The following is a 27,261-nucleotide window of genomic DNA, read 5'->3' on the forward strand; positions in this document are numbered from 1 at the left end:
ATTAGTCGAAGTAATTTTTTTAAGAAAAATGAGCCTTATGATCTGATCCCTGTTCTTGATGGAAATTTCCATGGTAATTTATTTCTATCACAATCCTCCTCATAATAATTCACCCTTCCAGGAAATCAATGCTATAGTGAAAAAACAAAAGATCAAGTGGCTGGTTACCAAACTTACTACTATGAATGATAACATAAATGAAGGAGGAGGAGGAGGAAGAAAAGGTAGGTGGGGAGGAAAGGAAGAATGGAGGAGCAGGAAGAAGAGCAGGACAAGGAATAAAAATGAAAAGAAAAGGGGGGGAGTTACTGCTCTTCTTTTTGTAGTGGAAAAACAAAGGCAAGTTTTATTTCAATTTGGTGTTTCTTTTTAATCATCGGTCAGTTCTTATAATATTAGACTTAATAAATAAATATCAAAATTTTCCCTTTATAGAGAATCTCTACAGTGCAGTCAGGAAATCACTCAAGCATAACATGGCAAGGCCCTAAACATCAGATTAGGTGAAACTGGTTTATCATGAATACATTAACCTAGAGTTAATTCATATAAGTTAGGGCAAACTTGCTGACTAAGTTATTCTGCTCTGGACCTGGAGACAACTCCTCTACACAAGAGCTTACAATGGAAATTCACTTTAACGTGCAAAACCTAGAGTTAAGTAAGTAACATGAACCATCCCCAAGAATCTCTAAACCCTTTATTTAGGATATTCTTCCTTAATACTCTGTGACCTAAGAAATAGCTTGGATAACAGGCAACAGTACTCAATGTCATTATTTTCTTTATCATGGGAGGGGCATAAAATGACACTCCTTTATGTATCTCTGGAGATTTATAGGACAGCCTTGGCAAGAAGTGAAAATAACTTGTGATTAACAAATGTACCACTGGCAGGAGACAAGTCTATTGACTTCTGTTTCTCAGCAATGAAATCTAACAGCTACTCGGTTAAGATCAGCCCCAGTTAAGGCTCAAGCGTTGATGAGAGAAGTGTTTCCTTTCGACAAGGAAGCTGATAAATCATATTCATCATGGAAAAGTTTGTCTGTACATCATGTCCTTTGATGGGCTATTCTTAAAAGAGTCCCAAGATTCCAGAAGGCCATGCAATGGGCTGGCTTGCATTAGATTTCTGCAGAGCTGGCAGCCTTCTTCTGGAAGTCTTACATTACAGGTAACCCGATGACAGGCAGGATGGGCCACAGGCATGCATCTCAGCTCGCCTGTGGAGGAGCCAAGGGGAGCAAGCTTGTGAGACCAATAGGCTGGGATCAATGAAACTCTCTTGGGGAACTGGATGTTCCCCTTTCAAATGTCACCTCCCTAATCTCTCCACTTGCTCAAGTTATATTCTTCAAAGCTCTGAACACAACATGAGGCTGGCATGATTAGGAAAGTCAAAGAAGAGGACATTCTAAATCATGGGTGGAAGAAAAGGCATTGAATTCATGAACAGTGAACAATCAAGCTCAGAATGAAGGGATGCTGTTCAGAACATAGTCATTTCCTTTGGCCATGGCGGAGAAAATCAAGTCTCTTTTTTCATATTTATTAAGGGTCTGCTGTATGCTGAATATGACTCTGAGCGCTAGGTCAAGGTGCCTGTTCTATGAGACCTTCATATCTATGGAAGGAAAAAGTCACCAGAGCAAAAGGGATGTATGTCCAAAGGCCAGAGCCATTATCTCAGACTGAGGACAACAGAAAAAGACTAATCTGAGGATTTTCCCAGTATCTGCATGCAGATAATACTGTGTGTCATGGGTTGTGGGAAAAACAGCTCTCAAGATGAATACAGGTCAAGACAGATTGATATTCACACAAAAAAGTCTTGTCCTTGGAGTCCAGCAAAAGAAAGCACTTTACTCCCAGAAGTGGTGTACTTAGCAGTCCTCTCAAAGCTCTAGTAGGTGCCATAGAAAACTCCTCTTTTCCTTACTCTCAACTCCAAAAGCATTCCAGCTCAGTACCTGAGGTTCATTTGAATGACCAGGGAGTATTTTGTCAAGTGAATATGACATAATTTATAGCATAGCCAATTCCCCACTGCTGAGCGTGTAGGTTGCCTCCAATACTTTTGGCACAAAAAACCCAGATATTCTTTACTAAAAACAAAGAATTAAAAAAAAAAAAATAGATATCCCCATAAATGAGAAATAAACACTGGAATTCACCAGGTTCTTAAAACTGGAAAAGGTCTTTCTCAGTGAAGGCAAGGAGAGCCTGCATCTGCTTGGACAGACTTAGGAAGGCTGCATGGCCAGCCTGCAGCATGGCAGCCAGCACATGGGAGAGCCTGATACCACCCTATGCCATTTAGTCATGTATTTGGTTGGTGGATAATATCACAGTCCTATGGGGCTGCAGTATGCATGTTAACAGCCCAAAAGCACTAGGAAAAAGAAAAAAAATAGAAGATACTTTCCTTTGAATTCTCTCAAATTACTACTTATGGCACAACTGAACACTCAATAAAACTAATCAACTCATGAAGCAAAGAGATTCAAGTTCAGACTCAGTAAATGCATTTGTGTCTATGACTAGCCAGTGCCTTTACACATGCCACATAATCCTCATGATAAAGAAAGTATAAGGAAGGTATGAGCATTCCCATTTGCAGGTGGTATAGTCAGGTTTAAAGAAACTGAACTCTTCGAGCAGGTCCTAAATGCTGCTAGTAAATTTCAGGGTTGAATTCTGCACATAAGTTTCTTTCTATTTTCAAATTACCATACTGACAACTGGCCTATGACTGATGAGTCTTAGCTATAATGCTAGACCAACACTTTATTATATTAAATGGTAGGCCTCTATCAGAAAGTAGTAATTACATTGTAGAAATAAGAAAGTTTGAAATTAAGTCCTAAATTTCATGTTGGTTTGGGTGTGACTACATGTGAGTGTGTCTGTGTGTGTGGAAGACAGAATATGGAAAATGTCATTGTTCTTCACTTTATTTCACTGGAAAAATTTTAAAATAGAAACCACATTTTCATGGAATTGGAAACACACTCATATCCATTATTGGAAACAGAAAAAGCAAAAGAAATATGCACATATACTTTAAAGATATTAATTATATTTTGGCAGTGAGTCTGAGTAAAGCCAGAAATTATAAGAGAAAACAATGCAAAAGGATGACAAGTGAAAAAAATGGTACAAACAAGATTTTTATTAAAGAATTACCAGAGGACGATGTGGTAAGTGTGACCCTTCCTAATGACAGCTGCTTCTGCTGCTTCCAGCTTGTGGGCAGTTTTTAAAATTTGGTGTTTTATTTTGAAAGACTGCTTTAAAATGTACAGATGCCTAAGAAATAGATGTATATAATGTAGCATAAAAAAATGTCCTTTGTTAGGTGGTTTCACTCCATGCTACGCAGGGCCTGCTAGTGCTTGTACATCCCTGATTCTGTCAGTAAAGAGAAAGGCAGTCTAAATAGGATGGTAAGTAAGTAAGTAAGTAAGTAAGTGGTCACTCAGTCGTGCCTGACTCTGCGACCCCATGGACTGCAGCCTACCAGGCTCCTGTGTCCATGAGATTTTCCAGGCAAGGATACTAGAGTGGGTTGCCATTTCCTTCTCCAGGGGATCTTCCTGACCCAAGGATCAAACCTGGGTCTCCTGCACTGCAGGCAGATTCTTTACCAACTGAGCGACCAGGGAATCCCAAATAGGATGGTAGAAATACTTGAACTGGGAGAGAGGCAAGCCTGAGTTCCTATATCTCCTGGGCTGGTAATGAACCAAGTAACCTATACTTCTTGAAGTTTCCTCACTTCTAAAACTGGGGAAAACAGCCTTGGTTCTGAGGTTCCACCTGAGACAAATGTATGAGAGAACACTTTAAAATGTGCATCAGTGTGAGGATATACGATGTGGCTCAAAGAGTTAGATGCTCCTAATGTATAAGATACTGGTGTCCATGGCTAAGAATTACATGTTTTTAGGTGATCTCAGCAGTTACTCAAACAAGAGTTTAAATGCGCTGGATTTAGAAGAAATGTAGCTGGGCCTAAAAGAAATCTAACTGTGAACAAGAAAGAACGCTAATACAAATGTAAGTGCCAAGTGCTATATTAGTAGGATGGAATAGACATCTAATCAATTTTATTCTGTAATACCTATAACATAGACTGCAGACAACTGAACAGAAATCCTAGAAAGGCAAACCAGCTTAACCAAGGTCACTGATTAGTGGCAGGCAAAAACTTGATTAGAAGCTAAGTTCTTTTGGAACTTCCCTGGTGGTCCAATGGCTAAGACTCTGTGCTCCCAATGCAGGGGACTTTAAGTTTAAACCCTGGTCAGGGAACTAGATCCCACCAGTCCCATGCCTAGTTATTTGTTTGACTAGGCACAAGCAAATAAATGATTTTTTTTTTTTTTTTAAGAAAAAGATCCTTCTAAAACCTTTCTATGTTGATGATTAATACTACTTCACCTAAGGAAAGGGAGTACTTTTCACCATATTCACCCTCTTCAGAGGCACAGACTGAATTCTAGAAAGATGAAGTGACTTGGCTAAGGTCATGAGGATGATCATGGTAAGAATCCAGGTTTTCTGCTCCCAAGAGATGCTCTTTCACCACAGTGCCTACCCCTTTTGTAGGGTTCTGATACCACTGCTGCCACATGTAATGAACTTTTACCATGTACTCTACAAAACATTTTCTTTGCTGTTTAACCTACCACTTATGTAAACATGCCTAACCTTTTTTATTGAGACACTGTAATTTTCTGAGAGAGGGGGTTTGGTGGAAGATGGTTCAGAACTGTGCTAAAACTGAAAGAAAAAAAAAAAAGCCTTAAGATTTCTGTATGAGGAGGCGGGAGGGAAAAATGAAGAAGATAGATTAATTTAACATTGTAGTTGCATCATGCTCCATCCCCACTCCATGCCCCATCCCCATGCTCCACCCAGCCTAAGCTACTTTAGAAGGGCAGTGATTCTCCATTCAGTGGCACCAAATATGCCCATCATCACTCAGATGCACTCACTCCTACTATAGTGGAGCTCTGCATGAGCGTGCTAGATGAGCAGTAGTACGCTTTGAAGATCAGTGATTGTAACATCCACTTGGTGACCCCTATTTGGAAACATATCAGGGCTCCATTTATAAAATGGCTGTTCTAGTGGCAAAATATTACTTAGATCAATCAACCAATATATCCTTAAGGCCTATGGACTTAAGTTTATTCACCTGGAGTGTCCACCTCCATGAATATTAATATAAAAGAGACTAAACACTATGACAATTGATTTTAAAAAAATCACACACTGAGGAGAGATCCAGTCTTAAGCAAATACTTCTGTTATGGTTGAAATAGGAACTATGACAGAACAACTTCTCAGACCATGAAAGAAAAGCACTATGATAAATTCTTAGACGTTTGGAACATCCTGATGTGAAATGGTAGAAAAAGAAAGAAAGCACATAATCTGGGGGGCAGGGGGTGCGGAGTAGATGAGGTAGTGGTGACAGAATCAGAAATAGGACCAGCTATACAAAAGCCTCTGTAACTTTAGGGATGTCACTGAAACCCCACTTTCTTTCAGTTTTCCCTAGTAAAGTGGGAGTTGCGAAACATACCCTACTGAGTTCACAAAGAAGTGAGGTCAAGATGGGGGAATGTATGTGAAATTATGTTGGAATTTAGTGTTATTAATGCAGATTGGTTTATAAACTCTGTACTACTGGAGTAAAGCCTCAATACTGTGGCATACAAAGAAGAAACGCTTTCCAAAGAAAACTATTTGCCAAACAGGAAATAATCTTTTAAAACAATTTGAAAGCTACTTCTCCATGAGAGGATGACATGTGAAAGATTTTTATAATCCAGGCAAAAGTTAACTTCTTTGACAAATGTGTGCCACTTTGGTCTTGGGCATTCTTTGATCAACCATTTAAAACCAGTCTTATAGGTCTCCTCCCTTATAGTTGACCTTTATTCATGTTATAATAAATTATTCAAATCAACTCTAAAATAGAATAAACATTCTTACAGCTTTATAATTTTTAAAATGATCAATGTTTCCTTTTTTTTTTTTTTTGAGAAAAGTTATGTTTTCCCAACATTTTTAATGAGAATCTCTTTGAACCTATTTCAGGCTTCTGATGTGTAGTTTTTGAGGCCTTTTTTTGGGGGGGTGGTTACATGCTTCTAAATGTAATAAATAAATGTGTATCAATAAAGTATGAGTCATGTTAAGAGAACCTACATGTATGAACAAATTTAGGCTTTCCTTAATAAATACGAACTAGTCTACATTCTGCAGACTGCAAACACATATATCCTAGGATTACATTTCCCATTCGTGTAATGCTTTACTATTTCGAAAAAAGTTCACACAAAAGGTGAGGCAGGCAAGAACATATCAGCTAGAATTACCAGAACACAGGCCTTTGGTTTCCAGATCAGGTCTGTTCCTACTAAATGGTACTTTTTCTTTTTATGGTTCAGTGTGGAATATTCCAAACCAAAATATCCTTAGAGGACAGGGAAAACATTTCCACCATTCAATATGGAGTTCTAAGCTTTGATTGAGGAGAGCCTCGGGGGTGACAGACAAATCCCACATACCTGGGGGTCAGGTTCAAGGGCACAGGGGCACCCGTACTCTTACCGTCCACGTCGCGGACTTGGCCGTGCTTGACTGCTGGAAGGACACATCGAAGCTGTGTGGGCCCGGGTAGTCGGTGTTGGAGGGGATGGCGGGTGATGGTGAGAGGGCGTCGAAGGTGGAGCTGGGCTGTGCGTAAGGCGAGGGCGCCGTGACGCTGTTCTGCGCGTGGTCTGTGTTGTAGGGGCTAGTGGACGAGGAGCCGTTCTGGATCTGCTGGTCCATGCTGTTCAGGAGCCCCAGGTTCGTGTATTGTGGCTGCAGGACACCCAGAAACCCGCATGTTAGCCATTTAAGCTGCATATTGTTGCTTCTCAAAAGACATCTTTTGGTGCATGCCTTCCACAGAGATCAGCCCCAGATTTGCCACACTTTACACTCAAAGGAAAATGACTAATTAGTGATGCATAGTTCAAAACACCAAGAGAAGCGCGAGGCGTGTGGGTATGTTTTGTGAAGACCTGCACAGATCACACAGCTTCATGGGTAGCCTTTGGAAACTGAGTCTCCCCAAGAGCATCTGAAAATAGATAATGTGCTTATTCGCAAACTGGGCAAAAAACATCACAGTTCAGTAGCTGCTTATGAATTTCTTAAAACAAATGAATGCCACCTGCTATTCTTTTCTTCTTCTGTCTTGGTAGTCAGAATGAAAAAGACCACTAGATACACGAGCTCTAGAGAAGATTTAAAGGTCAACTTGTCTACTGAGCAAAATGGTTGTCCTCTAGATTTTCTTTAAGTTTTATTCTAAATTCTGTCTCAGGGTACCAACTTGCCCCCCAAAACTGGGTTCATGAAAACTGGAGGGGAAGGAGTAGCAATGTTAGGAAGAAGCAACTATGTATTTTATTTTTTTCTAAAAATACTTAAGTAAATCTCTTTATTCACAAATATGCAAAATTGTGATTTTTAAGCTTTGTCATATGTATTGGCAATTTAAAAACCTCATCATATTTACCTTAAGTTATATGGTGTGTATATTTATTCACTCAAAACAATAACTTTTAGGAATTAGTGTAGATTATTTGAAAGGAGAGACCACATGTGCAATTTATTTATTTTTAACTTTTTATTTTGTATTGAGGTATAGGCGATTAACAGTGGGTGATAGTTTCAGGTTAACAGTGAAGGGACTCAGCCACACATATTCAGGTATCCATTCTCCCCCAAACTCCCCTCCTATCCAGGCTAGAAAGGCAGCTATATATTTTAAAAGGTAACATGATACCATCCAAACAGCCTAATTTTCCATCTGTTCTTTCATTTTCTTTGTAGTAGTTTATTTTCTAAAGCAGAACATGTGTAAGAGAAATATCATCTAGTTATGGTTAAAATTCTATATTTCGTATAATTCAGAAGTACATTAGTTCATATAGTTTCTCTGCCAGAAATTGTATTTCTTCTAGGAAAATCAGCACTGAGTAGATAATTCAATAAGATGTTTACTGAAGTAATGATTTAACTTCTCATTTCATTGACAAAAATATTCTTTACTGTATTACTATCAGAAAGGGGAAGTGAATTGCTCAAACATTGGCTAATAAGCCAAGAGTAGTTATTTTGAAACCAAATCTGATTCCCAGTCTACACCATCACACCTGTCAGACTGATCAGATAATTCAAGTCATTCCCGAGTTAAACTGAACACTTTTCCAGAAGCGGCCACCAGCTCGTGTGCTGTTTTCCCTTTGTGAAACCTTCTGACACAGGGAATCCTCATTGTTTCTTCAATTTAGTGATAGGAAAACAAATGAGAAGCAAAGAGAAGGCAGTCCTGTTGGTACACATTTTATAAAGAAAATGAGGAGTCTGGCTCTTCAAGTGAAATATAACCAAGAGTCCCAGAAAAAGTCAAATTAAAGAGAACACAAACTTGTAAAGAAATTGATGCTTGAAAACAATTCATCTTAAGTGTAAGGAAGTTGTTTTACTAAACTTTAAGTATTTCACATGGGGAGGAGAAGGACTCTGCCATTCCATTCAGTCCAGAGAGCATCTGTCTAAATGTTAACAGTCGCATGCCCATTCCATTACATTTATACATTCACATTCCACTGCCGAATGCCATGTCCCCATTTGCTCTTCAGATAACTATTAATCTCTTTACACTTATCCCCCTGCTGAAAAGAGCAGCTGTTAGTCTCGCCTCTGCTCTCCCCGGACTTCCACAGCTCCCAGTCCTCCTCGCCTCCTTCTTCACCTTTCCCCCTTGACAGGTGAGGCAGACTGCAGGTGAGACAGCTGTGAGAGAAAAAAACTAAAACGTGAGGCCCTGATGAAGGTGTCCACAACCCTGGCTGAATTAAAGCTCTTAGGTGTCTAAGCCTGGGGGAATGGTCTAGGAAGGGGACTGAAAAGAAATTATTATTTGTGTTCAAGTTAAGGGTCAGTATACAAAGCACTCCTGAGCGTCCTGTAGGAATCAGATAATGCTCCCAGAGGCACGTGCTTCCCTCAAGCAGTACAATTAGGGAGGCAGTCGGCCCTGACAAAAGGGACAAAGAAATTCGCTGAGTACTTTCTCACAGGCAGTAAAAAAGCCTGTTAGGTCAATCCTGTCCTTCTCCTCCTAGCTACACAGAATGGAACTTCAGCTAATTGTGGGCCTGGAGAAGAACAAAGAAACATGGCCCTTTGAATTTTTTTTTCCAATAAATATAAAGAGAAAAGTTTGGGACCCAGCTTTAAAAGCCAGTGAGTAAACACTCAGTGTTACTTGAAGGACTTAAGAGAGATGGAAACTCCATTTACCTCAGAGGTACAAAGAAGACCTTTCTGGGACAGCAGTGAGACTGAACATATTGGGTGGCACTAAAGAAGCAGAAAATGTATTTCAAGTCATTAATAGGTGATGGCTGTGCTTTTACATGCCGTAATTTTTAATCCCATACAGTTCGGGTGAAATATTTTACTTCACAACAATAGGATTTGCTTCCAATCCTGACTCGTCAGTTTATATAGTGTAGAGCTAGACTTCTCAGGTTTGAGCAAAGAGCTGCTAACTATTCAAGATAAAAATGGGAAAACATATTTCAGTTTAAGCTTTCCTCAAATTTTACTTTAAAGAAACAAAAGCTAAATAGTATACTCAGTTGTCTTTTTTTGTATAAACCAATATCATCTTTGTATTAACTAGTCTGAAACACAGACAACAAACCCACAAAAGTAAGAACAGTATGATTAGAAATTTTCTTGGGGGAAAAAAAAGGAAATTTTCTTAGAGACTTCTCATAGCTTTATTAAAAATTTATGTCATAAACTTGCCATAGGAAATAGTACTTTGGAAGTTAATTTAAAAAGCATTTAGTTAACGAAAACAAAGGGCTCTTATTTGCTTATTTCTTTGATTTGAAGAGAGTGGACATGTTGGTAAAGTACAATTAGAGGCAGAGGGCAGACTGATATAGCCACGAACAAGTGTTAGGTAGGCAGAACCAGCAGAAATTCACACAGCCCATTGCAAAATGAATACTCAGGGCCTATTGTTCATAAATTATAAAGAGTTTCAAAATCATGACAGCAGAGTATTAAACAAAGCACAGGGCCCTTTCATGACTACACATTTTGGAGTCTATGAAGCTACTCTGCCAGGTCAATGTGAATAATATTTATTTCATATTTTCCACCAAGTGAAGCTGGCAGGGTGAAGGAAGCAGTACCTGGACCCTTTGTTTATCGTCTGTAATTTCATAAACACAGACGGGAGAGATTTGTGTTATGCTGGGATGCTACTGAGATGCCAATTTATGATGCCAGGTAAAGTAGTCTCAAACACTCATATGAATAACAAAATGTGCCCTGAAAGAACTCTGTGGGCTCCCCTCATCCCATGTGTTTCTTATGTAACAAAGTTAGTACATTTGGAATGTACTACGAAGTAGATTGTCCCTTTCTAACCACAAGGTATATTGATGTGGGAATAACCTTAACATACTTAATAGACACTCAGTGAATGAATGAACAATGTTATGTATCTACTGTATCATGTCTGGAAGAAGAGACAAACTTCTTTCCACAAAATTTTTGTCACTCAGTTGTGTCTGATCCCACAGACTGTAGCCCTCCAGACTCCCTTGTCCATGGGATTTTCTGGGCAAGAATACTGGAGTGGGTTACCATTTCCTCTTCCAGGGGATCTTTCCTATCCAGGGATCGAACCCACATCTCTTGAGTCTCCATCACTGGCAGGTGAATTCCTTATCTCTGAGTCACCAGGGAAGCCCATGTCTGAAACAGGATATGATCTTCTTTCCAAAAAATATAAAAGATGAAAATGAACATAATTTGGTATCTATTATAAACCTGGTAAAGTAAAACAGTGGATATTTTTTAAAAACTCAAAGAGATGCTTTAATTCCTATAAAAATAACTTTGAAAGTGAAGATACTGCGTGGACCGTAGAAAATTACCAGCATCTGTAGCTTCAGTGTATTCAGTTTCATCACAAATTAGTTGATCTGCCCTCAGAGAGGATAAAACACACTCTGGTGACAGAAAGCTCAATAGTCTGGTTAATCACAGAACACTGTGGAGGTGTTCTAGAACATGAAGCTGGTATGGCAAGTGTAGGGACACCCAGAAGCTGAATCTCAAACTGCCTGCTCTCACCAGTAGGAAAGAGCAAGTAAAGCTGCCATTACCAAATACGGAAAGAGTGTTTCCTCATTTTTTTTTTTTTTTTAATCTCTTCCGTAAGTTATTTTGGATTCTCATAGTCATCTACGGACTCTGATTTATTTCTTCAGTTTGGATGATTAGAATTAAAATAACAATAAAGATGAGATATTTCTCCTGACTTTTCATCATTTTAAAAGTGTTCTATAAAGGCAATCCCTTTAGTTTCACTTCATTTTTCTTTCCTGGATTACATTGTTTGATGAGCTTACATTCTAAATATATTATGAGCCTGAAATTTCTTCTCATCAGCTCAGTAATAATGTGTATCAGTATATATCACTGTAAACAAAATTTAATATTGAATGCTTGGGTTTATACTTACTTAAAGTTGACTTTATAATTACTCTACTATAAAATAATTAAATATCAAAAAGAAGTCTAATCAAGTCACATGACTGGTGCATCATATTCCATTTCTAAAAATCTCTCTCCTTCAATTTATCTGTGTAAGAGAAATTTTATAAGTTCTCTGTCCTGCTTTTCATAGATATTACTATCTGTAATAGCTACTTTATGGCAAGATGACAACAACAGTCCATACTAAATGGCAAGAGATTAATAAAAAAATGGGAATAAGTGCCATGTCAGGCATAGGAGAGGTAACTTTGGCAACATATAGTCAACCTATTTGCTTCAATTCAAATGGACCTTTGTCATAGGAAACAATAAGTTGACTAAATTTCATTTGAAAGAAATTATAATTCCTGACTGTTAGAGATGACCAGTGAACTGAACATTCTTCTGCACTTTTACTCCTAAATGGATTCTAGTAGTGCAGAACAACTCTGAACTGAGACATGGGGTCAAAGTCACAACTGCCACTAATGTGTCATTTACCCCTGGGCAAGGTGGTGGCTCAGACAGTGAAGAATCTGTCTGCAATAAGGGAGACCTGGGTTCGATCCCTGCATCAGGAAGATTCCCTGGAGAAAGGAATGGCTACCCACTATAGTATTCTTGCCTGGAAAATTCCATGGACAGAGAAGCCTGGCAGGCTACAATCCGTGGGGTCACAAAGAGTCAGATACTACTGAGTAATTAACACTTTTATAAGGTGCTTAAACCAACCTGGACAGTAGTTTCCTATAAAGTAAAATCTATATAAAATTGAGGAGATTGAATCTGATGATGAGACATACTGGTGAACCATTCTAACATTCTTCTAGGGCTGACTATTCTCATCTACAATACTATTTAAATATAATGCCAAAAGATTGCTTTCGAAAAAGGAGATGACTGGTTTTTGTGTTTTTCTTCTTTCTTTATATAGATTTGCCAGAGCAAGCCTACAAATCCAAATTGTTTCAGGCAGCATATATAGCTTCTTCAGCTAATATAACCTTTCACCTCAGGCTTCATGGAGGTGCTTTTTGAACATTCTAAAAACCCTCCTGGGAAAAGAAAACAGTTTTCTTTATGACCCTGGCTTTGCAAAGCATTCATTCGATTACGCTGTAGCAGACAGTACTACATTTTTATCCCCAAATATTGGCAAGATAGTGACTTTTCAACAAGCACTGCCTGAGGGAGAAATACTTGTCATTTTTTTGTTTTCTACCACCTGCCTCACCTCAAAGAATGATGGTTTGTTTCATGCTAGAATTAAACACAATTGATTGAAAGTGCTCCAATTGTCAAGAAGATATTTGTATTTTAATGTCAAATTAAGGCACCGTCTTTCCACCTTAAGAATGTACTGAGCGTCACATTTTTCTCAAAACTAGGTTTTGTTAAGTAGAAAATATATTTTATTTCTTTCATCTTCCAAATGATCCTAGAAAGTAAGTGTTTAGAGGTAAAATATACTCATACCTTATAACAAACAAAATGTAAAAATAAAGGTTTTAAACATATAAACCTAGAAAGACAGACTGCAGAGTTTATCAGAATGTTTTATTTTCTAATACAAAGTGTCAAGATTCCTTTGAGGTCCATAACTCAGATTCCATAACTTAAGAGAGAGCTCCCTAAAAGCTCCAGCCAAGACTGACAAGGGCAGGTGAGACAAAAAAATATAAAGTTGGCTAATCCAGTAGACAACAGTGTCAACAAATATTAGCCATAGTACTTGAAAAGCCAGGAAGTGTGAAATATAGTGAAGCTAAAATTCAATCTAAATACAGCTAAATTACACTGTGTAGAGCTCAGTTAAGGAAAAATAAACTTTAAATTCTATGATTTCATTAAGTACTCCCTTTTAGTAATAATGACAAATAAATAAAACTATTATCATGAGCATCCTCAATTCTAAAAGAAACTGACATCACCATTACATGCCAAAGAAGCATTGGGCTTAGCAGAAAGGTATAACTTTAATATTCAATAATTCTCGATCCAGATAATATAGCAAAGTATACAGAGTTTTAGTTTCTTTAAAGTGAACCAGGCATTATTAATTAAAGTCAGATCAAAAATGCGTTTGAGGAAATTTTCAATCTATAACAATCCATGTCAATATTTTTTTAAGTAGACATGGTAATGCTAAGAAAAGAAAGTACGTAGTAATGGAGATCTTTAGTGAAGGTTATACCATCTACAGGGAAAACATACCATGGTAACTTTAGAAGCTCATCAATAATGTTTTGCTGGTTTTTAAAGTGAGTTTATGGAGAAGGCAATGGCACCCCTCTCCAGTACTCTTGCCTGGAAAATCCCATGGACGGAGGAGCCTGGTAGGCTTCAGTCCATGAGGTCGCTAAGAGTTGGACACGACTGAGTGACTTCACTTTGACTCTTCACTTTCATGCATTGGAGAAGAAAATGGCAACCCACTCCAGTATTCTTGCCTAGAGAATCCCAGGGATGGGGGAGCCTGGTGGGCTGCTGTCTTTGGAGTCACACAGAGTCAGGCACGACTGAAGCAACTTAGCAAAGTGAGTTAAAAATATTTAAAAATAACTTTGGCAATGTGTCTAAACTATTTCAGAAGCTATGACTTAAAAACAGGTGATTAAATGTGATTAACGTTTTATCACAGGTGATAGTTTTGCTCACCATGATATGAAACTGATTTCGATAAAATAATGGTACCCATCAAGATTAAAATGATCTGAACCCTGTATGGTATCCTGACTTTAATCCTCTGTGAAAAGAATCTTAGGTATTATATTACTATTGACTACTACTACTACTAGTACTAAATTCTTTCTGAGTCTTACTCTGTTCCTTATAGTGTTTAAGTGCTTTGCATATATTTACTCATTTAATTATCAGGAGCTAGTGGAATTATTATCTCATGTTTCATGCATATTTTACAGATGAGGAAACTGAAGCTCCACAAGAGTAAGTGCTCACGGTAGTAAGTGACAGAACTCAGATTTGAAACCAGAACATCTGGCTTGAGATTTACCCACTGTCTTAAGTATCCTTCACTTGGAGTCACTCGGATTTCTGCTTGAAATCTTTATCTAAGAGTTACATTCAACGAAAGCATACTTATTTCATATCTAAAGAAAATGCTTTCCATTCATTAAAAACAGGATATAAAGCCTTAACTATTCGTTTGGAGACCCAGCACCTTGGTACTATGTCTGGAAATTCCCTGAAGATCTGACCATGTCACTCTCATGCTTGAACATCTTGAAAAGGTTTCTAATCTAGAGCCCAAGGCCTCCAATCTCTAAGTGCCTTACACCACACTATCTGAGACCCTCCTTTTTGGTCACTAAAGAATGGCATTCCTTCAGTTTTTCAAAAGCAAACTCCTTCAGTCTTCAAGCCTTTTGTACCTGCAGGCTGCTTCACAACTGGTCTTTCAGCTTCAACGTCATGTCCAAGTTGAAGCCTCTCTGGAGTGCTCAGGTAAGTATTCTTTGTTTCACATTGTCATGGCACAGTAACTTTCCCCTTTACATCATATAATTATAATTGAAATTAATTACTACATAATACTTTTAATGCTGGTCTACTCTGCTAGAGAATAACTTATAAGAGATAATACCTGGTTTGTTGAGTGCGGAGTCTCATCTGGAACCATGGCTGAGACATAGTAGATGCACAAGAAATATTTAAGAAATGCAAAAATTTTCAAAATGAAAATCACCTTCAGAAAGTATATTCTATTCTAACCCAGTTGTAACCCAATTAAGGATTGCTTTCTTGTGTTAAAGTAAATGGCTCCAAATCAGTCACCTCTTTACATACCATTGCCCTTAAATGTTACAGTGAATCTCCACATAATCTCAATGACCTTAAATTTGTGCTTTGATTTGTTCTGCTAGGTGGGAATTGTGCTTTTAACTTTAGCTTTTATGGGAACTAGTAGCAGAATAGCCAGTCCTGTCACTCACAAGGCCATGAGTAATACTTGGTAGCTCACACCTATCTGGGAAGTTTATTAATGACTTCTACTTCCTTGAAACAAACGCATACACATTTTTGTGCCAAGGTGGTAATTCTTACCTGATGGTCTAGATATTATTTCTCAAGCATCTAGGTCAGCAGTAAGAATCTAAATCTTTGTGGTCATATAATGATTTACTTCCTATGGATAGAGAAACCACCCAGACACAAGCTTCAAGTAAGATGTTAGTTTCTGGTAGAGAGGCTACAGAATTGGTCCTTCCATCTCTAATTTCCATGACTTTCTGCCCAGTTAGCTAGAATTCAGTTTAGAATAATGCCATAATTAAAGGCTTACAAATGTGTTGGGTGTTTTGAGGAACTGAGATAGTAGTTTATCAGACTTATAAACCATTTCTTGCAAATGGTCTAAATTCATGACTTCATTTTCCAGACTTTTAACACCCCCCATCACACACACACACACACACACACACACACACCAGGTTGAAACATTAGCCTCTAGCTTCAATTGGAAAACTAAAGCATTAAATAAGGACCATACCCCTCCATTTTACTATTTTATATATGTTCAATCAGAAACACTGTTTCCAAGTTCTAATTTGCTTTTGCTTGTCAAGTTCTTTGCTGACTGCTACATTTTCATTATATTTGAGATAATTAAAGTTTTCAGTGATTTACTATGCTTTGTAATTAGATATGGTGACTTACATAAGGTGGAAGTGTTTCTTTTAGATTCACTTTTAACTGCAAAATAAAACCAAGGTTTCCAGCTATGCCAAAGTCATGCCTTACTTTGAAAAGACACGAATCTATTCATTTCATTCTATTTACTCCCCTATGAAAGTAACAATCAATCAATCAGTTTAATAATTACAACAGTTCATTAATGTCTTATTTGAACAACAACAACAACAAACTGAGGCACCACATTTAAGAACAAAATGACTTAAAGTTTTCTCAAGCATCCTTTAGTAATGACACCATAGAAAACAAAATGTGAATGTGTTTGCGAATCATCAAGTTTATTCATCCAGAGCAAACCACCCACATCCTTGGTGATGATCGAGAGACATCAGGGGACAAAATGAATGAAGAGAACAGTGTGGAAGCAAGTAAACACATTTACAAAGTGACTGCAAAGCAAGATAAAGATCTAATATGTTCTGTTTTGTAGAAAACTCAAACACATTCTCTGTCCTCCAGGTAATCAATTAAGTGAAAGCAGTACATCTTACACTGTTTACTTCTGTTAGAGAGCAAGCCATTCCTTACTAAGGAAACTTCTCTTTCTTTCAAAACCTTTGCCACTTGAAGTATAAGGAAATAAATAGCTGGACTCATTAAAAAAAAAAAAAAAAAGACTTGCAAGATGTTAGAGAAAGCCATATGATTCAGAACCTTCAGGTGGAGGCCAGGCTTGTACAATGTGTGCGGTTAGTTGCCTTGCTCTCTGCACAGTTATAAACAGCCATTTCTGTAAGTATTTATAATACTCCATATTTTTATCTGAAGAGAACCCTCCGAGCAGTGGCAACAGATACATGCCTCCAATGCATTCAGAAACATTATTTGGTGACCGCAGGGAGGATGTAGAGATAAATACCACACACCCTTTACCCTCTAAGAGTTTCCAGTCTATAGACTTGGGGAAGCAATCAGGGTGGAACAGAGAAGCACAAAGAGTTCAGAGGAAGTCTAGGTGATTCTGGGAGGGCAGCCAATGAAACCTGAGATATTTTTAAGGATGAAGCAGTACCCCCAGCAAGGTTTTAAAACCTGGAAAGGATCTGACCTGAAGATAAATATATGGAAGGTGGAGTTGGAATATAGAAAGAAGGCAGCAAAAGTAACTTCTCTGAATTCCAGTATTCTGATTTTCAGGCTTCCAAGCGCTTTGGGATTATCCACTGAAATAATTTTCCAAGCCTAAGGCTTATTACAGGCTTTGTACTTTATCCAGTGTGACCATTTCTCTCTGTGTAGATCTTGTGGAGTCCTCAACTTTAGCCTGGTGACAGAGTCTCACATGGTCTATTTAAAAGTAATCAAGCCATTCCCAAAACATCTGATGTTGCCTTTTGAGAGGGTAATGGTTTTCCTTTTAATTCTAACTCCATCAATAAAGTGACACTAATCCAGACTGATTTGAGTAAACAGGGCATATTCCCCATTGTCTCTGTGATCTGAGAAAGAATGAACTTGAGAAAGATCACTGCCTGGATTGGAAATGGCCCCTTTGGGTGTTTTGCGCAAGCTTAAAAGGAAAAAGAAAATGCCTGTACAGAGTTCTTTCCAAGGCAAGCTTGCTTTGGGGGTGGTAATGCTCATAGGGGTATTATACTAAACTGCACCTATTAGTGGCTTTAGCAGCAATAAGAAAGTAGAACTATTTCTTTTGTAGTGTTTCCAGAAATGCTGATGAGAGTGTTTCATAAATTTCCGCCTCTGGCAAAACAGCACAGCTTGACTCAAAATTCCCTCTTTCAGCTTTTATAAGAAAAAAAAAAAATTTTTTTTTTGGTCCCATATAAGAAACACGGACAAGATGCAATTCATATCACCATTTTTGCATAAGATATCAGTTTACACTTTACACATATCCACTGACATTCCAAAAATGTTTTATTGTTGCCAGTTATTCCATTACCTAGAAGCACCATGTGCTTTATCCTAACACCAGTAACTGAATTTTAAATTGACAGGTAAATATTATCTGGGAAAGGTATCTCAAAATTTACAGAACAGCTCAGTTTTCCTTTGTCTTTGAAAAGAGACTGAAACTGCATAAAGTTAGTCATTATTTCAAACGCGAAATAAATTTGGAATTAAGAACTAGGTTTTTGGGGCGAGGCAGAAAATGGAAAGGAATGCTTTGAGTATAGGATAGGGGTGCTACATATCAGACCAAATTTAAAAAAAATCAAATATGGGGAAATTTAAAGTACTGTTTCTGAAAAGATTTTTATGGACACTTCAGATAACTACTGTTTTCTGCAAAGGAGGTTGTATAGCAACATGGTCGTATGTGGAACTTCACTGTTTCCCCTAATGTTTGCAGAGGTAAAGGCAGAACAAACCACATTTCAACATCAAATATTTTCAAAATTCACTTTACATCAGTAGAGGATTAGGTCTGTAAGGACAAGAAAGGAATGAGATACAAGCTTGGCCATCCCCCCATTTATCATAGAGCCTCAGTCACCCTCTTAGCGACTCTCTTTGCCCTTTAATCAAGTCACTGAGTTTTCTCCCCAAGTACCTGCCCTTGCCTACCCCACCATCGTCTCTTTAACTGCCTAGGTTTTCATCTTGAGTGAGATGGAAATGATGCAGGAGATTGTGGAAGGAGACGATATGAACAGAAAGAAAGACATTTGCCCCAATATTTCTGTTCAGATCTTAAGTAAAAATGTATATCCTTGTCCAAAGTGAAATTTGAAAATTTTATTTCAAATTTTTTAAGTTTGTAATACCAAGAGCTTGATTTTATTATTGTAATTGTTTTTGATTAAATTAGGGTGTTGTTTGTTTCTTAAAAGATATATTCATATTTGCTTCTGCTCTATTATTTCCCAATCGGGATTCTCATCTTGAACAAAAGTCATACTTGGGATATTGTGTCACATTTAGCTCCATGATCTCTATTTGCTTTTAGAGCAATGACCAGAGAGGAGATTTTTCTCATTCTAAAATGACTACTTAATAAATAAAGTTGACCCTAATTAACATAGAAAATCAGTCTAGAGTTTGTTCCTAGTTTTCATTAATTTAAGAATGCAATTACCAACTCCCTATAAGGGTTAGAAACCTTATCTATCTCTACAGAGGTCTAAGGAATGGGAACAGGAAACAACTTCACCCAAATCAAGCAATCATTTGGACTAATTTTTCTTCCTCCTTGCAGGACGATACCTGTCACTCCTAGAGCATGTAGACAAAGTTTGGATCTCAAATTCTGAACATGGCCCATGCTTTCCGAATATGCATGGGTTCTAGCTCTTAGTGAGATAAAAGCCCTTGTCATCCTTTTTTTTTTTTTTTTTGCTATTTCTTATACAAGTGTTCCATTTTGACATACAGATTAAACACAGGTCAGTTTAAATCAACATTCTCTTTTCAAGTCAATATAGCATGCTCTTTCATTTGGTCCTATGCAGTTGTTCTTTGTACTTTTATTAATCTTCTACCTAGAATGACCTTCCCTCTTCCTGCTGTGGCTAAATTCTAGTTCTCAAACTATGTGAAATATTACCCTTATCAAGAACAGATTGACCCACTTCACTGTCTTTGAGAAACCTTGGTGTCTCTTACAACATTTCTGTTTTAAACCAGAGTCACTTATGAATGAATACTTTATGTACAAACTAGGATTGTGACTTCTCATAAGCCAGGGGCTATAACTGCTCTCCTTTTGGTGCCCTAGCACAAGCACCAGGACTATACTTAACTAGTTCTCAGTAAGTTGGGTTGTAAGAAAATGCTTCTTTTCCTAAGGGAAACAATTTAATTGATCTGTGGCTGGGATATCAAAGCTACTGTATTTAGTTTATAGACAAATATATACCACTTTTTTTGGGGGGGGCAGGGGGTAGGGAGGGGGGAATAATAGAATAAATGGTGTGTGTGTGAAAGTCGCTCAGTCATGTCCAACTCTTTGTGACCCCATGGAGTATATGTCCATGGAATTCTCTAGGCCAGAATATTGGAGTGGATAGCCTTTCCCTTCTCCAGGGGGTCTTCCCAACCCAGGAATCAAACCCAGGTCTCCTGCATTGGAGGTGGATTCTTTACCAGCTGAGCCACAAGGGAAACCCAACAAAACAAACAGTGGGTCTTATTTTATAGGATGACCATATACTTTATCCTCCAAGAGGAACACTTTTGGAAAGTAAAAGGGGTGCTATTGATAAGTACATTTTAATAGCAGGAGTAAATAGGGACATACCAAGACCACTAGTTCCCAACTTATCTATGGCAGGAACCATAGCTATGAAAGAGAGCTATGTGTAGAGAAACACAAGTTGCATGAGACTTTAGAAACAATCCATTTCTACTCTTCCGAATGTTCCAGAGAGGCAGTGGATATCCTTGAAAATCAAGCACCCTATGTGCAATTAAGAGAAATGCATTTTTATACTTCTAGGCAGCCTTCAACAAAGCCCTATATCCCCCCAAGAGCACTCTAACACAGCCCTAATTACACCATTCCTCTGTTTAAAATTCTTCCACGGCTTATCATAGCCACTATATTAAATGTGTTAGGACACTCCATGAGCCACTCTATCTTATATTTCTATCTTTATTTTCTAATTATTTCATACTTTCAGTTCCATCAAAACTATCTGACATTTGAGGACCCCAGTATGCACCTGCTTCTGTGTCTCTGCTGATGCTTGTTTCTGCACCTGAAATCATCCTTCCCTCTTTTATTTCTAAAACTTTAGAAAGTTCTCTACTCATCCTTCCAAGTGAATCCGCATCACACACACATATACATAGACTTGCAAGGTCCTCTTGCTTCAGGGTACTCTCTTTCTCTTTGATACTTTATATTATCTTGCTCACACTTCGCATATGACACTCAAGGTCTCTCCTATATTAATTATAACTGTATATTTTCATTCTCCCTATAAACTGTTACTTATTGGTGTAGGAACTGTTTCATATTCATTTTTACATCCTATGTACCATCTTATATGTAACTGATGCTCAGTAAATATTTATTTACACAGAGTAAGTCAGTAGTCCCTTTTATAACTTCAGTTTCTCCTCCTCAATACCACTCCTCATGAATATTGACACATTTCAACTTTATTAAAAAGCGTAAGTGAAAATTATAAAATGTTGATAGAGATAACAGCTCAATAAGCCACAGGTCCCTATTTTCTTGTGCCTCCAAACTGTGTCCTGAAGAGAAGATCTGGAATAAGAATTATAGCTTAACTCTTAGATCAACTGTTTCACCTTGACCTTTCAATCCATTCTCTTCCAGAACCAAAATCTGCTACCCTACTGGATGTCCTTCACAGGCAACTCCTTCCCTAAATTGGCCCTGGACAATAAGACTGTACCAGCCATCTGATTTTTTGCTCATCATATATTCAAAAGACAATTCTGAGTTCATTGAGATTTGGAAAAACTTCCATTTTCAAAACAGTAAGACTTTTATGGAAACAACCAGGTTATTTTTCACTGATGTGTCTTTTGGGTCTCTTCCTTACTTACTAATATAAAACAAGTAATGTTTAAAATAGTAATGTTTAAAACTCAATATGCGAAAAGTTTAATTTCTCACTATTACTCTAAAGGGAACATTTTTACCCATCCGCCTCTAACTCACCAGCACAGATCCTTACCAACACAATTATGTGCCCCTCAAAGAAAGGTTGGGTACATTTGTGGTAACAGAATTCTCAACTGTCTGACCTGTATCCTTCCTTGATAAAGTCTCATGACCTCAAATACATACTCCCTTAACATGAAGAATATAGAATCTAAATTCTGTATGTGCTTATTGTCTAAAAAAATTTCAGCAAACTTTGTATTCAGAAAATATGTATTGTATGATGAAAGAGCAACCAATATTTTTTTGATTGTTTTAGTTAAACATCCATTCATTGATATTTCCTACTGTCTCTCCACACCCCCAGTTGAGGATCATTGCTCTTCTAGAAAACAAAACAAACCAAACATGCTTTTACCTTATAAAGGTAAAGGATAAGTGATTTATAGGAAAATATGATCTACCATCTGTGATCTCTTTCTCCCAGTCCCTTCTGGGCTTGAGGGAAACCAATTGTAAAACAAGTAGTGCAATCTAAGACCACAGCATGGAGTGAGGAACGGCAACCAGCCTGACACCTGAATTAAGTCTGCAGCTTCTGTTTCTTACCGCTGTGATTTTACCTACAGTGCTAAAAATCGCAGAGGTACAACATTGGAAATTTTAAAAGAATTCATGTATTCACTTCAAAGATAAAAACCACTCCCACAGGGAAAAATCTGATTCAGTCTTTGGAAGTGGTATTGGGACAGGAAAGACTATTTTCCTTGCCAATATGCACCCAGAGGTCCATTAATTGGCAATGACCTGAACTTATTCAGGTCATTGGAGGCTCATACTGCTGCTTCAGCACTTTTCTTCCTACTCTCAACTAGATTTGCATACCAGTTCTTTCTGGAAACTTTTTGGAGCAGTTGCCATGACTCAGAATAGCCCTTTTTTAGAGTATACTCTCTCCTTTTTGGTATCAAAGAGAAAAAGGTTAAGTAAAAGGGACTCATTTTTACAGCTATAGCTCTCTCAGAAAGAGAAGTCATTAACCTCGATTTGTAAAATGAGGTGATTCAGTATATGAGCCTTGAAGTCTTGAATGTTGTAACCCATTCACCAGTCCTTTTTCATCTTCATACACAAGCCCAGATAGGGATTTTTAAATAAAATACCGTCCTTCTAAGGAGGAGTTTGAAAGTTTTCAAAGTCTCTCTCGGTGTCTCTCTGTCTCTCACACACATACACACACTGGACCCAGGTTTTTTGGTAAGAAAATGGAACTCCAACTTAATCTGTGAAGAATTTCCTTTCTTTGGCGCCTCTCTCTCTAAGCTTTAGACCAGTTCTGGAGGCTGTGTCATTCCACCCTGGCGCACTGGAAAGGTACTTGCTCGAGGCCTCTTCATTGTAACCCAAGGGTGGAACCTTAAGCCAAGCCTGTTATATCCAACTTGCTTTCCCCTCCCTTCCGGACCCTTTCCTGTTCAATAACAGCTTCCCCAAATTCCTCTCTGCTTGAGGGCAAAGAACTGGAAAGTTAGGGGAAAGAGGAGGAACAGCTTGCTTATATTGTTTTTGAGTTACCAATCCAAGGAAGTTGCTGGCAAGTTAAATGGAAACATTATTTGAAGTCAGAGAAAGGGTTGCGATTTTCAAATAATTTTCACTCTCACGGGACGTGGCATGCCTTTGTAGTCTTAATCTAACAATTTAAAAACAATTCTTATATGATAATCATAAATGGTTGATTCTGTATTGACGGTTATTCATGAGTGTTATCAGAAGGTGAATACTAAGACGTTATAAATTTGGAAAGAAATTTCTACATTCTCAGGGCCATGTGGTCCCAGGCATTTCGTATACCTCCTTGTAGAACTGCATTTCTACAAAGGGCTAGTTATTCAACCCTATGCAGAAAAGAAAGCTGTTCTTAAGCAATAGAACGGAAATGAAGCCATGGAGATAACATATTATACACACTAGCGGAAGGATATAAAAATCATGACAAAATACAGGAAAAGACACAGGACAGTAGAGAAATGCCGCCATATTTTTTTCATCGGTAACTTCTGTGTATGTTAGCATTTCAAAAGAAAACAGACAGTTGCTGTCTCTTCAGCATCTGACCACACATCCCCTAAAGTTTTGAAAAATGCAGACTCGTGTAAAGGTATTTTCTTTCACCATGAGGACGCCATACTATCACATATAGCATGACTCCTTTACCTCCATAAAAGGCAGTCATTCGTACAAATAGCTTCTCATCACAGTATTTATGCAGTTTCTTTTTTCTTTTTTGAGGAATAATCAGTTCTTTCTACTTTACATCAGCTTTATACTTTTCTTAGAGATACTTCAAAGTCAACTTTTGTTTCTAACCTTTTTATTTACACACACAGGAATCCTAACCTGATTATAAATGCGCGCCAAATTTTTCACGAGCACAAAGTCAGATATGATATGACTGACAGATGTTTTCCTTTTTTTTTTCATGATCAAAACAGGACAACATTGGATCAAATAGAAACAAGATAATCATAAATGTTACTTCCATTTTTTGTAATTGCTTAGTAACATTTTAAGCTGACTTTCAATATTAAAGCAAAACAAGAAACTCAAGTTTCTCCACCGAGGACAAGCAAGCCTACTTGAATGTTTTAAAGGAAAATAGGCACTTCCTTTTCCTTCTTTAGATAACTCGATATTTCCCCTGCTATATTTACACAGTTCAGGTGTCTAGACAATAGCACGGTCAATATGAGAGCACTGGCCCGGCTTTGTCGCCGGTGTGGAGGCTTCCCTTGTGCCTTCTGCCCAGAGTACTGTGCATTTTGTTCTGATTTTTAAGGAGCTCTATTTGAATACTCCAGTCTACTTTTCGAAGCATTCACCTGCAAGCATTTTCATCCGAAACACTGAACTCACTCTCTTCACACTGCACTCCCCCCTCCCCAGTCTGATTAGTGTCAACACAGCTGCCCTATTCTGAGGAATGTAAACTAATATTGTTGTTAGACCTCCCTCAACCTTAGGAAACTTCCTCAAAGCCTTAGAGTCTCTTCAGGATTTTTTTTATTCAGAGATTTAAATCCCTGAAACAAATGTGTTGAAGACAGATCAGGGCGGCAAACATTAATTCCTTAAATAAAATCCTATGTGCTATAATATACATTTACATGTATGCATACATAAATATTTAATAATGCATCACTCCATAATAACTCATTATACAGTGAAAGTTGAAGTCAAATCACCAGACAATAGGGACCTGAGTGAAGTCCCTTCAGGATTTAGGTGGATCTCTGGATTGACAGACTTCAAAACGGAGATGGCTTAAAAAAAAAAAAAAAATCTCATCTAATTACTTAAAAAAAAAAAAAAAAACACTTAATTTGCTTTTAGGATGAAGTCTGGAGACAAAACTGAGAACTTAACTAAGTTGAGACACAGTCAACAAATTTGTCCTACTGGTAAGTGAAAACCCAACAGAGGAGTCATTTCAGTGAGTCTGGCAGAATATGATCTGCTCTCTCAGATTGTTCTCATACAGAGTGATTTTCTAAACTCCTGAATATTGAGCTTCTTCAAATACATAACATCTCCCCAGAAATTTTTCTTCTCCCTTTTCTCCTACTGTTTCATCTTTTACTTTAAAAACACTCTTACAGTCACCACAGAAAACATTAACCAAGAAAAAGAGATTCCTATACACAGTTTGCAAAAACATTACATTGGGTGACCAAGAACCACAAATATGTAAGCTTTTATTTTAAAAAGAGAAATAAAAATAGCATCTCTAAATGGAGTGCTAAAATCTAAAAGCCTTACCTCACTAAATTGAGTCTGGGCATTGTTTTCCAGGTACAACATGTTAGCTGTAAGATTGATCAATGCCGCTGTCCTCTCTTCTGGCTCCAGGATTTTGCCAACCCCCCCACCCCCTCTGAGACCCTTACAGTAGAAATCTACTAGGAAGATAACAGAACTCAAGTCCTTCTGTCTCTTTCTCTCTCTGTACATAATTTTAGGTTCCCTCATATATACCCAACTATAGGCATGAGGGGGCGGGACTCTTCTCTTTACCTGTCCAATCCATCAACTTCCACCTGGACTCCTCCACTCCAATGGAGTGAGGCCTCTCCCATCTCATTAAGTAGTTAGAATTCCTTATCACCAATCTTTAAAAGAAAAGGAAAGAAAGAGAGAGAGAGAAAAAAAGAACACAGGAGAGAGACAGGTAAAACTTTCCCTTGTCTCTTTCATAAGAAAACACACTCTTTCCTGAAAACAAAATCTCCCCAAACAAACCACAGATCGTACCACCACCAGGACTTAAAGAAGGCACTTCAGAAAGTTATTTTACACTTTGCAACAAAAAGTAAAGCTTCAGGAAAAGCTTTCAGAAGTTGGTTTTTTGTTTTGGGTTTTAAAACCTAGATGTGGATTTTCAAAAATGATTACACAGTTAGAAATTTGGGGAAACTACCCAAATCAATGCATATATATACTTAATATAAAAATTTAAAAATCCACTGCCTGATAGGTAAAGGATTTCCCACTTCTCCCTAGAGAAATACCAGTGGTTTCAAGCAAATCTATGCCAACATAAGCCACTTGATTGTTCAAAGCATGTTTCAATAACAATTTAAATCATTGGCCCTGTTAACTTGTAAAAACAAACAAACATCCATATTATGTACAGGAAATAGAAAAGCTGGGAAAAGTGCCCATTTTTTTAAAAAGCCCTTAAAAAAATGCTTTTTTTCTATCATTATTTCTTGAAATATAGAATCAGCACAATAGCTTATCTATTTGAATATTTATTTTCTCTACCATACCTAGTTTTTATTAATGCTCAAAGATAGTAATTTTATAAACAGATAATTAATTACTATTAACTAGAATAAATCTTCAGGTCTGAAAGACAAGTCAGATTTTGCCTTAAAAATATATTTACTTAAATACACAACATTCATGTAGAATTAGGTTTTGCTTGCTATGGATTCAGAGAAGATGAAATGCATCCTGATGGCTACTGTGGGATCCACTAACATATGCTCGTTGCTGTGGAGTATAATTTAGTTAGACTTATATCTAAACATCACTTCTCACCTCACACTCGGGAATCCAAATTACCTCTGTCCTGCCTAAAAGTTACAACTGGACAAGATATCTATAAGTGAATACTAAGATTACTTCCAAAATTTAGAAGGAGATTAGAAGAAAACTAGAAACCAGAATAGATTAGCATATAAACCTTTAAAATACCCTTTAACATTTAAAATGTGCAAATGCATTCATGACCTTGGAGTTGCCTCCCCTTTACTTCACTTTTTGCCTCCATAAAATGCATGCACATAAAGGATAATATGATC

General features: G+C 37.6%; 1 protein-coding gene across 6 annotated transcripts in view; it reads right to left on the bottom strand.

Moving 5' to 3' along the window:
- Positions 1–27,261, bottom strand: part of TP63 (tumor protein p63) — a 273,034-nt gene that overhangs the window by 85,422 nt on the left and 160,351 nt on the right. For all 6 annotated transcript variants that reach the window (XM_010850706.1, XM_010850705.1, XM_010850704.1 and 3 more), the window contains exon 4: positions 6,631–6,885. In XM_010850706.1, the coding sequence (XP_010849008.1) occupies positions 6,631–6,885 (255 nt within the window). The remainder of the gene's footprint in view (positions 1–6,630; positions 6,886–27,261) is intronic.

The sequence above is a fragment of the Bison bison genome, unplaced genomic scaffold (genome assembly GCF_000754665.1).
Source record: "Bison bison bison isolate TAMUID 2011002044 unplaced genomic scaffold, Bison_UMD1.0 scf7180017864294, whole genome shotgun sequence".
NCBI lineage: Eukaryota > Metazoa > Chordata > Mammalia > Artiodactyla > Bovidae > Bison > Bison bison.